Source organism: Brachyhypopomus gauderio, chromosome 10 (genome assembly GCF_052324685.1).
Source record: "Brachyhypopomus gauderio isolate BG-103 chromosome 10, BGAUD_0.2, whole genome shotgun sequence".
Lineage (NCBI taxonomy): Eukaryota > Metazoa > Chordata > Actinopteri > Gymnotiformes > Hypopomidae > Brachyhypopomus > Brachyhypopomus gauderio.
In genome coordinates, this window is record NC_135220.1 from 6,288,783 (window position 1) to 6,302,806 (window position 14,024).

Sequence of the window (14,024 nt, forward strand, 5' to 3'; positions counted from 1 at the left end):
ACGATTGTAAAGCTGCTTTGTGACATGTACTGTGAAAGCTATATAAATAAATTTGACTTTGACTATACAACAAAAATAACTTCTATGTTTAATTTACAGTAGAACTATAATCCACATACTTCTTTGAATGGTGTATTTTTAGGCACACTGAAACAGCATATATAATTTACTATAGCTATAAATTATTATACATCTAAGCATTCCTGCTTTTAACCTAGTAATGGTGATTATGTGTATAATTTTATGCAATGTATGATTTTTTAAAAATAGTTTGTCACTTGTACTACATCCCTATCCCACTAGTGGGCAGTATTTGACAGTGAGTTGTGTTGAGACCAGAGTGAGACCGTATGTACTCTCAGAGGGCCTAAAAATATTCTTAAAACATAAATATATATAAAATAATTTATCCAAATTTATTTTATCTACTTACAGTTTGGCAATCGACATCTAAACAATGACAAAAATATAAGGAAATACATTATTCAACCGTGTCTATTCAATCTGTGTTGGAAGGTGAGGGGTTAAGTGGAAGCCTGTGAGCCTGTGTCTCCCCCTATCAGGACTGTGATGCCCGCTGTTCGTTTACAGACAGCAAAATTGACCAATCATGTCTTCCCTCTTAGTGGGCGGGCTTAACTGTATGATAATTTCCGCCCGCTGTTGAAACGCAGCTGTCGTTAGCGTACCACCGCTAGCTAGTTTCAATTCATTCCTTTGATGTATATATATAATATATACGGTCTCTGGTATGAACCCTTTGGGTACAAGCCAGGCGGCATCAGGTTATTGTAGCAGTCTGGCTGATTTGGTGTTTTGGTTAGAAAAACTGGAAATTGTGATATCACGTGCTACTCAACTTTGGAATGTTTGGTTTAGAATGTTTGGTTGGGAAGGTGGAATGTTTGGATTCAGTTTTGATGCTGAAAAGCTCAGAACAAGTCGAAAGACATTTTGCTCTGTGAATTACAATACATACAAATCTAACAAATCTTTCTATTTCTTCTATATCTTTCTGTCTTTCTATTCTTTCTATTTTTCAGGTGGAGAATGAGTTTTTTCCCCAGGAGAACCGACCAGCCTAGGCCTAGGCAGGAACAGAACCACTTCATATACACACCAGGTTTTACCACTCATGGTGAGAAAAATACATTTTCATATATACTGTACATAATTTTATACTTCTATGTAAGACAGTATATTAATTCTTATGAGTATGGATTTCCATAGGCTTATTCATAATAATTAAAAGTTAAATATGTATACACATTTATATAGTAGGTTTCTAAGGTTCAGAAAAATAACCTGTATATTTATTCTACAGATGACTGTCAAGCTCTTTATTTCATGTGTACAGGATAATATAATTAATGGAGCATGGGTTATTTCTTTGATTTCTTTGACTCAGCACAATTTTCACAAATCCCACCATGTTAACATTGTCCATGTGGCCATGGAAAAAGCAAATAAAAATAAACATTTTTAAAAAGAAACAGATTTCTAACATGACCTCACAAATTCTTAAGCATTCTCCCCACATTCTAATGACATCACATGGCACCATAGCCCTTGTTATAATCACTTGTTCATTGGGAAACACTTACAAGACATTTGAGCCTCACTGGGAGGCGTGCTGGGTTTCACTTTACCTGCTGTGGGATTTTCAGGTGTGCCCTACAACCCCCAAGCGACAGTGATCCACACGGATCCCTGTGGACCAGCACCCTTCCCTCACGGAAGTACGGCGGGACCCTCAGATGTCGGCTATGTTAACATGCCTGTAGAAGGACCACTCCTCACTGGTACTGTGTAACACTGAAGATTACATGCGTATTCAACAAATCAAATAACCATGCATGATGAAGTATTTATTACATTTGTTTGTAAGGTCTGGCAGAGGTGCAGAACCATCAGCTTTCTGCACATGACCTGACCAGTAAAACATCAGTTTTATCAGAAAATATGACATCACATATTCTTCAACATTGTAATGAATTCACATGGCACTGTAGCCCTTCTTATAAACCTGATGATCTTAACAGTACATGCTCATGCTTCCTCTGTGCCCTGCGTTGGTGTTTTGCATTTAGGCCCTGACATGGAGAGGCAGAGACACCTTGCTCAGCCCCATGTTCAAGGCAAGGTTCTGAGGCAGATGGATCCAGTCTACCTCCAGCCTGCTGGTGGGTTCTTCATCGATAACTGTCTTCTTTCATATAGACATTGATAAGATATTTTTACTAGGCACGCGGACTGTTTTTACAAACATTTGTGAATGGGTCACTCTCAGGAGCTCAGTGAATTCCAGCGTGGAACTGTGACAGTATGCCACCTGTGCAGTAAATCCAGTCGTGAAATTTCCTCGCTCCTAAAATTCGACAGTCAGCTGTATTATAAGGAAATGGAAGTGTTTGCGATTAACAGCAACTCAGCCACTTGCTTGAATCATATTTCAGTGGCACTTTCAGATAAAGAAACATATGCAACGTAGTACTAAGGCACTGAGAAATGTTATGGTGAGGTCATTTCTGCTAATGGCCTTATTCGCCCATGCAGGTGAAGTTGGCTCCAGCAGGTGTCCCCCACTGCCTGTGCTCACTTCACGCACGACAGTCACCTCGTCAGGACTGATGAGGCCTTCTCCACCCACCTTCACAAGGTTGCCTCCACTCCCCAAACCTGCTGGCCGAGAGCCTCTCCGTGCCTTCAGGCCTGCCAAAGGTGAGCTCACTCTTTTGCTCTCCTGGAAATGGCATCCAAACCATTTGTTGCAGCAACAAAAAAAGTAAAAAAAATATATTTAAAAAGTAAAAACTGCTTTGAAAACCCTATAGGGGAGACCGGGTATAGTTGTAACATGGGGAGAGTTGTAACACCATCAGTTCACTCATCTGCTAGGCGGTTGTGTTTAGTATAAGGTGATAATGCTTCGAATCATTGTTATACCAGCATAGTATAATACTGATAATACATGTATATGGATTACAGATGTCATTTATCACTATTTTAGTACACCCCCAAACAATCTAAACAAAACATTGTCGTGCTGCTTTGCTGGCTTCTGATACCTCATCTGGACTGCTGCTAAAGCGTATATCTATTAATCTTTGTAATCTATATAACATGGCTTCTTTAAGTATTGGGTATCACCTGGCCAGCGTCAAGCAGCAGCAGTCTGTGTGATATAAGGAGTTTGTGCTTTGTACCTACTTCTGTTGGCAAGGGCAATGTGAGCTTACAAGCAAGACTAGACTTGAAAGTTTTATTGCAGTCAGTTGATTGTGCCAGCACCCCACTCCCCAGGCCTGCGCTGTTCCGATCCAGAGCTTTCCAGAACTCTCCCATAGCCACTTTTGCTCCTCACTGCCATCTGCAGATTTGATTATGAATAAAAGTTTTCTTAAATGTTATTCAAATTGCTCCTATTCATTAGCACATTTCATTTATCCACTTAATGCTACTCTTGATATACATTTGAGCCATGCCAAAATATCGATTATTATAATCTACTATTGTTATTTAAAATGCAGTATGATCTGCAGGTCTTAATTTCATATGCTGGTCTGAAGATTGAACGTGTCCTCTACAGTTCTGCCTGTGTTTCATGTCCAGGTTCAGTGGAGCCTCCCCAGCTCCACTCTCCAGGGTGGAAGAGAGAGAGAGTGGGGAGACTTCACCGGAGCGGCAGACATCTTCAACCCTTGCTTCCAGACATATTCGAAGCAGCTAACCCCAGTGATGCTGGCAGAGGTGACTTATTGATGTTGGCTTTACTTTATGTCATTGAAATACCTGTACAAAATGTAGAATTTATAATGTTGCGTAATTTGTTTTGTGTTAAAATATTGCTAAATACGATATTTGGGAACAAGGAGATCAGTTAGTCAGAAACTTCACTCAGGTGTCAAGTGAACGGAGCTAAACTCATGATCATGGATGCCCTTTCCCATGCAGGTTTGCCCAAATCCAGCCGCTTGCTGTCTGGGAACCCCCCCGGGTCTTTCCTACTGCCCTCCTACCCTCTGGCCACTCTTCCGGGAGTGCAGCTCACTCCCACTCTGCATCGTAGACGACACAAGCGAGACACGAGCCCTCGGCGCAGAGACCCGGGTCCGTGGAGGGACAGTACTGGTGAGCGCATGGCTACGTTGCTAAGAACGTGCTAGGCACACACAGTGAGGCATGGCCGGTTATTTGGGTGCCCGGTTAAGTTAAGTTCGTCTTGCACTAAGCTTGTCTTGCACTTGTTCCCACGTCAGTGGTAAAGTGATGAGCAGACCTAATTTTGTGGTGTCATACATACTACATGAATTTTATTTTAACCAAAAAATGTGCATATACTTGGATCATTTATAGTCACCACTTGTCAAATGTACAAAATACTCATACTGATGCTCTTCATCTGACATGATTTCACTCAGTAATGGAACAGTGTCTAGCAGAGGCGACATGTGCTAGCCATTAGCAGAGCTAGGCGGTACTGTAGTTTGGCGCTTCAGTATCTACCAGTATCAGAATTAAAATAATTTTGAATTGTGCCGAAATAATTAAATTGAATCAAATTGTATTTAAATGTAAGACTTCATGATGCAATAAACTAAAAGAATCACAACTAAGCTAAACTAAAACTGGGTCACACATTTACTGAAGCTCTGATAAATGTCTTCCTGCTTCTGGGCTCACGGATGCCCTGCTTTCAGTTCTTCAGTACTAATTCATTGTGCTGCCATTACATGAATTGTAGCAAGATGCATATGAGATGTTGCCGTTCTCGGTCCATCTTGCTTGAATCATATTTCAGTGGCACTTTCAGATAAAGAAACATATGCAACGTAGTACTAAGGCACTGAGAAATGTTATGGTGAGGAAATTTCTGCTAATGGCCTTATTCGCCCATGCAGGTGAAGTTGGCTCCAGCAGGTGTCCCCCACTGCCTGTGCTCGCTTCACGCACGACAGTCACCTCGTCAGGACTGATGAGGCCTTCTCCGCCCACATTCACAAGGTTGCCTCCACTCCCCAAACCTTCTGGCCGAGAGCCTCTCCGTGCCTTCAGGCCTGCCAAAGGTGAGCTCACTCTTTTGCTCTCCTGGAAATTGCATCCAAAATCATTTGCTGCACCAACAACAACAAAAAAAGTAAAAAAAGTATTAAAAGAGTAAAAACTGCTTTGAAAGCCCTATACTACAAACAAAAAGCCCCTGCTGATCCTCTTGTACATTGCTATGCCTGCACCCATGGACATGTTTTTCTGCACCATGAAGAAACCACTATGAAACCAGAAGTTATATTTGGGATTTTTGATGGAGTACGTGTTAATATGTATTGTGCTTTTCAGGATCTCAAGTGCAAAGCACCAGGGCAGTCCCTGCTGACGACATGTGTGAAGGAGTAGTTGGCAGAGGTTGGAATTGCTTTGCTGTTAACACTGCATTACACAACAATGTTTTATATCTAGTTCTCCATGTTGAATAATGTTTTGCAGTCAGTTTTCAAGCTGATTTGAACCAAAGTTGAGCTGGTAGCCCTAAAAGTCCTAGTCAGTTTGTTTGGGTTCTGGTATTCCTCTCTAGATGAACTCAAACCAGGAACTCCCAGGGAGGATCCCCATGAGCATCAGATTTTACAGCCCTTCTACAAACCAGACCTCGCTCTCGCTCAGAGCTTCAGACTGCTTAGCTCTGATGACTGGTAAGTCACACCTGCAAAATTCTGAAGCATTTGGCTAGGGCAGGTTAAACAGCAAGTCATTTATGGTGTTCTGCATATATGGTATGTATGCATGTATTTAGTGAAGTTTTTTCCTCTTTGTCCCTTTTCTTGTAGCATTTTTTACTTTCAGTAGCCGATGGTTACAGTGTGTGTCTATGTCCAATATCTTCATACAGGGAGAAGAAAATTGAAGGATTGATGTCAATCCGTAGATTGGCTCGGTATCACGCTGATGTGCTTGGCAGCAGGCTTCATGATGTCTGCATTGTTCTTATTCAAGAGGTAAGCCACTATATTTGCTGACTGTGTATCTGTAAATTCAGATGGCATATCTAACTGTAATTAGTGATTAAGGTATTTAGGCCTACATAACACATTGCAGTGGTGGATTATACTTATTAAGATGGCGGTGGCAGTGTTGGATGTGGCTGAAACGAGCTGGAACGTCGTCTTTCCTGCAGGTGCTGCACCTGCGCTCTGCAGTGTCCCGCATGGCGGTGGTGTCCTTGAGGGAGTTGTACTCCAGCCTGCAGAAAGGGATGGACCAGGAAGTGGAGGCTACAGCTAAGGTCCTCCTCCACAAAGCAGCGGAGGCCAATGGCTTCATCAGGCAGGACGTGGACACAGCTCTGGACAGCATGGTGCAGAACTGCACCCCCATTCGGAGCATGAACGCCCTTCTTGCTGGAGGACTCTGGTCAGTTAGCATGCAGTGAGCTTTAAACTGTGGCTTTCAGATAGCAACAACAGTCACAAGAAGCTAACACAACACTGATTATGGCTGCTGTTTTTACTTCTCCATTGTTCTTTCAAAATATTGCCACGACCTATATCAATATTTTTAGTTATTTATCCTCTTAAATATTTTTTTTATTGAGTTCCATCTCCGCTCTGCTGATCCAAACTGCCCTTCACACCACTTAAAGAATAGGCTAGTTAGCTAGCTCACAGAGGACATACAAACATTTTCTGTTTAAAAAATACATATATACACTAACTGTTGCAAACTAAGCCATTGAATAGAATATGATCATTTGATTGTGCACGTAGATCATACATAAGGGCATTAAGTTTCTTTATAGAAGCAAAAAGTTGTACTGTATACATTGATTGGATGGATTAATAGTTATTACCTTCTTTTTTTGAATGCCCTAATTTTTTTCCTTCTGTTTTCCTCAAAAGTCATCTGAATGCTGCAGTAAGAAAGTGTACTGCTCGGCACTTGGCTACTTTGGTAGAGAAGATTGGTGCAGAGCGAATTATTCCTGCAGTCTCCAAGTTGGCACAGGACTCTTCCCAAGAAACCAGGTTAGTATTGTGATCAGAACGAGAATTCTACAAAGCTTATTCAATTTCCCAGATAGTAATAGATGCTGTGAGTCATGGATCCCTCACTCTCGGTTCTCTCCTGTTTTGGGGTCTGTTCCTCGTCTCAGGCGCTTGGGCCGGCGTATGCTGCTGTTCCTGTCCTCCCACCACGACTTTGATAAGATGGTGGAAAAGTACATCCCTGCCAAAGACCTGGCAACCATCAGGGACACTGTCCTCACTCTGAAATCCAAGGTGGCGATTCATGTTTGGATACATGATGAGGATTTTTTATCCCTTTCAGCAACTATGCCCCATGTTTACTCACTAAACAAAGCTTATTCACAAAACTTCTAGGTGAAACAGACTGCAATAAAAAAACATCTAAACTGTCATGGTAGACATATATTGTAAACAAATAATAAAGTACAGGACAGTGCGTGACACCACACATTGTATTTACAGTAGGACATGCACAGTGGTTGAGCATGGTTCAAAATGAACCGGTTTGAAACCTTTGGGATAGAATCAAAGTATGAAGCAACATGTGGACTTCAATATCATCACTCCATGTTTTGTGGTGATTCGTACGTGTGTATTCCCAGAAGAGGACAAAGGTGTCTAGGATTCCAAGATATAAGATGCGTCAGCCTCGTCTGGAGCAGCAAGAAGCTCCAGCCGCACAGACGGATCGGCAGAACACGCAGCGAATGAAGCGCAGCCTTAGGCACACGGTGAAGGACGTGAGCCCAGACGACGCGGCACCTCTGAAAGGTAACGGCTGACCTCGGCAAACGCTCCCCTCCTGTTTCCTGAGAACTTTACCTTACCGCTTACCTATGAACCTCCTTCTCATCAGACCTGCAGCTGAACAGTAATGTTCCAGCCCAGACTAAGACCGATGTCCTCATGGATGATTTGCCCACGAGCCCCAGCAATGCACGCACCCCCAGAAGTCCCAGCCCCCCCACGGCTGTCCCTACTAAACACTTACTGCCACGACGCAGACGAGCTCCCAGTCTGATCAGAGCACGCCCGTCCCTTTCAAACAGTTCTGGTGAGTGTTGCCTGCTCTTCAGCTTCTTCATGTGTGATCACTGCGCTTGCACGTAAATTGCTTTGCTGTTAACACTGCATTACACAACAATGTTTTAAATCTAGTTCTCCATGTTGAATAATGTTTTGCAGTTACAAGGATGTAACTTTTTTTGTTTCATGTAGTGAGCTTCACTTCACGTTACACTGCGGGACGTCTTCTGGGCACAGGAGGATTCGGCTCAGTGTATGCAGGAGTCCGCAAGGCTGATGGAAAACAGGTGAGCATCAGCACACAATACAAGAATGATTGTGGGACCTAATTTCTATTTTAGATTGTGATTAGAACTTTGAGCTATGAGTTTTCCCTAGAGATCATTTGTTATTCACATGGCAATCAAGTGGTCAAGTCTAATGTACCTTGACCTTTTTCCACTTTTTGAACACAAAGATCCTGATTATACAATGTGATAAGCTTGGCAATCTGTGGATGAGTATTTATCAGACTCCAGATTTATGAGTTACCCGAGAAGCTGTGGCTACCATCTGAAAGCCCTTAGATATGTTAAATATACTGTCTGTTTTGTGTAAACAACTTCACTTCCTGTGTTCTTTATGTGACCAGATCGCCATTAAATTTGTGCCAAAGTATCACGCAGAAAGGTTCATCACTGTTGTAAGTCCAATACCTTTACTTATGTAATATTGCAACAATGTTTGGAACTTTTTAGATGGGTAAAACTGTAAAGGGACTATAAACGCAAAGCTGTTAATTTTCCATTCAGTGACTCCTCACAACACGAATGGAAAACAGTTCACATTTTAGATTCAGGTTTCATCTAATGATTGGTACCAATCCAGATCCCTTTCATGTTAACCTGCTAACCATAATTCCACTATAAATCTTCAAACCCATACTAACCAAGTCTTCCTTAATTTTAGCCCGGCAATACTCGCCGTCTCCCCTTAGAGGTGGCTTTAATGGAGATGGTGTGCAAGCCACCTCGTTGTGAGCATATTGTGGAGCTCCTAGAATGGTTTGAGTGCCACAAGTGCTTCATCTTGATTCTGGAGCGACCCGTCCCCTGCATAGACCTGTTTGACTTCTTGAACTTGCACCAACGCCAACTGCCTGAGCCACTGGCACGACGGATCATGCGTCAGGTGGTTCAGGCTGTCCTTCACTGCCATGACCGTGGAGTTCTGCATAGAGACATCAAGGGAAAGAACCTTCTGGTGAACCTGGACACCCTTGACGTCAAGTTGATCGACTTTGGCTGTGGCGATCTGCTTAAGACCGGACCCTACAGGCACTTTAGAGGTTATTCACCATAGGAATGAAATGTGCACCTCAAGTTAAAAAATGGGATCAAATTAGAGACTATTATAAACATTTTATTTTGTTATTGATGATTCTCTCTCGTTGTCTCAGGCACCATGGTATACAGCCCACCTGAATGGCAGGTTGACAGGACGTATGAGGGCCGTCAAGCCACCATCTGGAGTCTGGGTGTGCTCCTCTACAGTATTATCTGTGGACATCTGCCCTTTGAGAAGGTGGAGGACATTGTTGAGGCACACCTGTGCTTCAGTGGAAACCCATCCAGAGGTGAAAAGGCAGAAGCATCTTCAAGATAACTAGAAAGTCTAAATTGCAAAATGATCATTTATGTAATTATTTAATCTGGTAATGTAATACACAACCACAGATTGATAAAATGGACTAATGAAGAATGGAGAATTGGCAATACAACATTTTGTAACCGTCTTAAAATGATAAAAAGTTTTGTTCAGTCTTTTTTGTTAGTGATGGAGGTTTCTGTACAGTTCTGTCATTTATAAACTTTGAATAAGCCATTAGAACAGTCAGATCAGAAGTTTCAGATGGTAATTGATTTTCTTTCTCAACTAATCTCGTTGCTACACACACAGACTGCCGCCATCTGATAACATGGTGTCTTCAAAAGGACCCTGCAAAACGTCCTGTGCTCGAGGATGTTCTTGCACATGAGTGGTTTTTAGAAGGACTTCAGAACTAACTCAGGTTAGACAAGGAGTATAAATGGAACATGTTTGCATACATGATGAGGATTTTTTATCCCATTCAGCCACTATGCCCCATGTTTACTCACTAAACAAAGCTTATTCACAAAACCTTAAGGTGAAACAGACTGCAAAAAAAAACCATCTAAACTGTGATGGTAGACATATATTGTAAAAAAATATTAAAGTACAGGGCAGTGCGTGGCACCATACATTGTATTTACAGTAGGGCATGCACAGTGTAGTCCCAGACCCAGTAGTTAAAGGACAGAGCATGGTTCAAAATGAACCGGCTTGAAACCTTTGGGATAGAACCAAAGTATGAAGCAACATGTGGACTTCAATATCATCACTCCATGATGTTGATGTGGCTTTAGGATCTGGGTGAGATGCCTCAGGATACACAGCTCGAGGCAGGCGCTCCATCCCAGCTGTGGAGTCATGCGTACCTCCTCCTCAGTTTGCCAGCAGGTGAATATTTAAAATCAAACAACAACAAAAATCAAAACAACAACAAAAAAGTGCATCCTGATTGGAACTGCTTTGATGTTTGCAATTTTGATGGTTTTGATGTTGGTTTTGATTTGATTGCAGCCTTGTTCATTTTGTGTTTCAACACTATAACCCAATCCTTGTGTTTTCTCTCTTGTGTGTGTTCAGCAAAGACAGCAGCAGAGCACACATCCTTAGCATTGCAGACAAGACGGAGTACGTCAAGCAGCTCAAGGCCCTGCTGGGTTCAAAAGACTTCAGGGAGCGCATCAAGTGCATTGATCAGCTGGTGGTCGACTGCGAAGACAACCCATATATGGTCGTGGGCAACATGTTCCCGGTAACTCATTTGAACTGAATTGATTTTTAATGTTTTCAGCAGCTTTCAGAAGTGATCTGTATAGGGGGTCATACGTTGGAGAACATTAAATGCTGGCACATTTTAAATGCTGGCACATCACACTGCTCAGATGTGCCAGCACTGCTCAGAGACAACCTGGCCCAAGTGGTCTAGATCTTAGTCCCAGCTATAGTGGACAATCACCTCAACTCCAAGAATAACGCCATCTACATGGCAACAATAGGTGCCATTCAAGCTCTCATCAATAACCTTGGTGGGTTCATTTCTCTCTTCACAAAACATCTTGAAGAACACATGCCACTGGGCTTTAGAAAAACAACAACAACAATGATTGTGTTCTGTTTTACCTTTGGGGAAAAGGTTCACACAAATCGGTAAAAGAATGTTCCTGCTCTTTGGCTAGATGTTTGTGGTGCAGATCAAATGGAAATTTCCTTTCATATTAAGGCACAGTCCAATATAAAGAGAAAAAAAAAGACTGACAGGAGATCTTGCGTTATCTGACAGCAGATTGTTAAATAATGGAGTTTACAGTGGATGTGCTTAGGCTCTTTTGTTCTGCCTAATATGCACTCAAATAATTATGCATATGTGTTCCAAATGACCATTTGCAAACAGAGCTTTGTTCTCCTATCAGATACTGTTCATATATATTTAGTTAAAGTGTAACATTTTATGTGAATAATTAGTTGTTTTGATAAAGCAGGACAAGTTTCTAAAAAGAATTACCATACTGTAAATATTGCTGAACTTGACCAACACTGTCCTTGATCTATCTTTGTTCAGATAACACTACTTCTTCAACTGTTTTGCACAAAGGCTCGATTTCTCAGTGGAAAAGCTAAAGTGGATCTTGTTGATAAAGTTGCAGGTAAGTATACAATATACAGTGTCTAATCTTTTGTGGTTGTGTATACAGAAATATTCTACAAATTCAAATACATTTATCAAAAAACAATTATTTCAGAAAGTCATTCCACTGATATGCTAAGAGATGCCAGAGATAAAAAAAAAGATAAAAGATTTACCAGAAATACTATAATTCCTATATTTATTAATAATATTTATAATATTGATAATAATCATTCCAGAGAGTTACCATAGTTACCAAATACTGTCACTTTAATTGAATTAAATCTTTCTAGGTTAAGAAAATGCTTCTGCAATAACCCAGTACTTTCCAGGGTTGATTTATTTATCTTGTTCTTTTTATAGAGCTGGTTAGGGAACTCTACCCCTGCAAGCCACAACTGGTTGAGCAGAAGGTGCTTCCTCTGCTCTGGTACCTCCTGGGGACCTCCAGCAACAGTGGTACAGTCCACGGGAGGGGTGGAAGCGTAAGGGGGGCCACTGTCCACCTATGCCAAGCCGCAAGAGCCTAAACGAGTTTGTGAAGAACCTCTCGATCAACTGAGAGCTGCCAGCCAGACCTCCAGACCAAAATAAACCCCAACATGGTTTCTACTTGAAGATGGAGATGTTTGTGCATTTCTTATTGTGCCTGCACTTTAAATGAAAGAGAGAGGAAGAAAGTCAAATTAGCAGAAAGCTAAATCATTAAACTCAGAAGTCCTTTTAAATAAGGAGCACAGATTTTAGCGAATCACATCAGGTTTAACATGCCTAGGAGCTCTGCTCTTTTTGCACTTTGAAATACTAACACTTATCATGATAACTGTTGTCATGGTGACTATAGATATATATTGTTCTATGATTGTTATTTTCTGTTGACATATCTATCATATATATGACCTCAGTGACCCCTTGTCTCATGCCGCTGTTTGCGTTCCGGCATTGTTTGATTTACAAATTAAGCACTGTATAGCTAATAAGTGTAATGGCAGATTTTGCAGACCGGCCTCAGGGAGGACTTCAGCACAACACTAAGTGCTTGTGGGTTATATTGAACATTTGTTCTTGCTTTTTGTGTTTGTTTTTGGGACTTTTGTGAGGGAAATTAAATGACAGTAATATTAGCTAAAGCATTTAAATCAACTCCAAACACTCAAATAATAAGAGAGATTTCCCACATCCTGTGTGTGTGCCCGCTAATGACACTATATGCCAGAGGTGGGACCAAGTCAGTGTTTTGCAAGTCTCAAGTAAGTCCAAGTCTTTATACCTCAAGTCCCGAGTCAAGTCTCAAGCAAAGACACTCAAGTCAAGTCAAGTCTCGAGTCAAGACAGGCAACAGTCAAGTCAAGTCTCAAGTCTGAAACTTAGAATTTCAAGTCCTTTCGAGTCTTTTTTTTTTTTTTTTTACCAATGTTGCAGGTATATTTTAAATGTAAATAGTAGACATGCGTTCTTTTTTAAATCTGTATTCTCCTCAAATCTTGATAAAACGTGCAACTGAAAACACGAAGTATAAAAAAATTAAAATTACACCTCTTTATTGCACAGTTCAATTTGTTAAACTTAGCTGCAAAAATATTCAATTTTCCAGAAATAAATATTATGTGAAAAAGTCATAAGTAGAACTCCATGTTCAAATAAAAAGTGCTGATATTTTCACAGTACAATACAACGAACCATAACAGCATTTTCCCTCTCTTCTCTTATCTGGTTTCTTGGAGAACATGTGTGAGTGACACAAGACAAACAAATATAAGAACTGAACAATTAACAGGAATCTGCAACTTTAGACATTTCAGTAAACTATTCTGCATTGCATTTGCTGGCCAAAAGTCTGTATGTCATTTGTGCACGATGAATGATGTCCCCATAGCTGAAAACTCGCTCCACTTTTGTCAATATATTTTTTTCTCGACGTAGATGTCTTCAAATACACAATCCATGCTGAGATAGAACTGGATATTATGATGGTGACAGAGAGAGGCTCTCTTCCCCGAGTTCAGATACAGAACCCAGGGTTGCCAACTCTCACGCATTGAGCGTGAGACACACGCATTTGACCGTCTTCACACGCTCTCACGCCACACATCCGATTTCTCACGCCGGAAAAAAATCTAGTTTATTTACCTCTGATCCACATCTATGATTCAATGAGTTACTAGTTCGCTCTGGCACCAACCACTGGCGATCGATCGATCGCGATATAATACTTAATTTGT

At 41.2% G+C, this 14,024-nt stretch overlaps 1 protein-coding gene across 2 annotated transcripts; it reads left to right on the forward strand.

Moving 5' to 3' along the window:
* The first annotated feature begins 668 nt into the window (after positions 1-668).
* On the forward strand, positions 669-12,981 carry LOC143525292 (uncharacterized). Of its 2 annotated transcripts, XM_077019020.1 has the most exons (25): positions 669-1,138; positions 1,668-1,802; positions 1,889-1,987; positions 2,091-2,183; positions 2,557-2,721; positions 3,613-3,750; positions 3,955-4,131; positions 4,902-5,066; positions 5,338-5,403; positions 5,573-5,690; positions 5,888-5,993; positions 6,173-6,408; positions 6,894-7,019; positions 7,148-7,274; positions 7,625-7,793; positions 7,879-8,076; positions 8,241-8,335; positions 8,680-8,730; positions 8,997-9,375; positions 9,487-9,663; positions 9,987-10,098; positions 10,475-10,568; positions 10,758-10,929; positions 11,737-11,821; positions 12,166-12,981. In XM_077019020.1, exons 1-21 carry the CDS (start codon positions 1,051-1,053, stop codon positions 10,091-10,093), a joined length of 3,015 nt encoding a protein of 1,004 aa, XP_076875135.1. In that variant the 5' UTR covers positions 669-1,050; the 3' UTR covers positions 10,094-10,098; positions 10,475-10,568; positions 10,758-10,929; positions 11,737-11,821; positions 12,166-12,981. The 2 variants fall into 2 exon arrangements, with proteins under 2 accessions (XP_076875135.1, XP_076875136.1); XM_077019021.1 differs by lacking the exon at positions 1,889-1,987.
* The last annotated feature ends 1,043 nt before the right edge of the window (positions 12,982-14,024 follow it).

What these genes read in the sequence shown, in the direction of transcription:
- LOC143525292 (XM_077019020.1), top strand. Translation starts at nt 1,051, where the DNA reads ATGAGTTTTTTCCCCAGGAGAACCGACCAGCCTAGGCCTAGGCAGGAA. An exon ending in GCAAGGCTGATGGAAAACAG is followed by an intron (nt 8,336 to 8,679) that starts GTGAGCATCAGC and finishes TTATGTGACCAG; the next exon opens with ATCGCCATTAAATTTGTGCC. An exon ending in ACCCTACAGGCACTTTAGAG is followed by an intron (nt 9,376 to 9,486) that starts GTTATTCACCAT and finishes TCGTTGTCTCAG; the next exon opens with GCACCATGGTATACAGCCCA.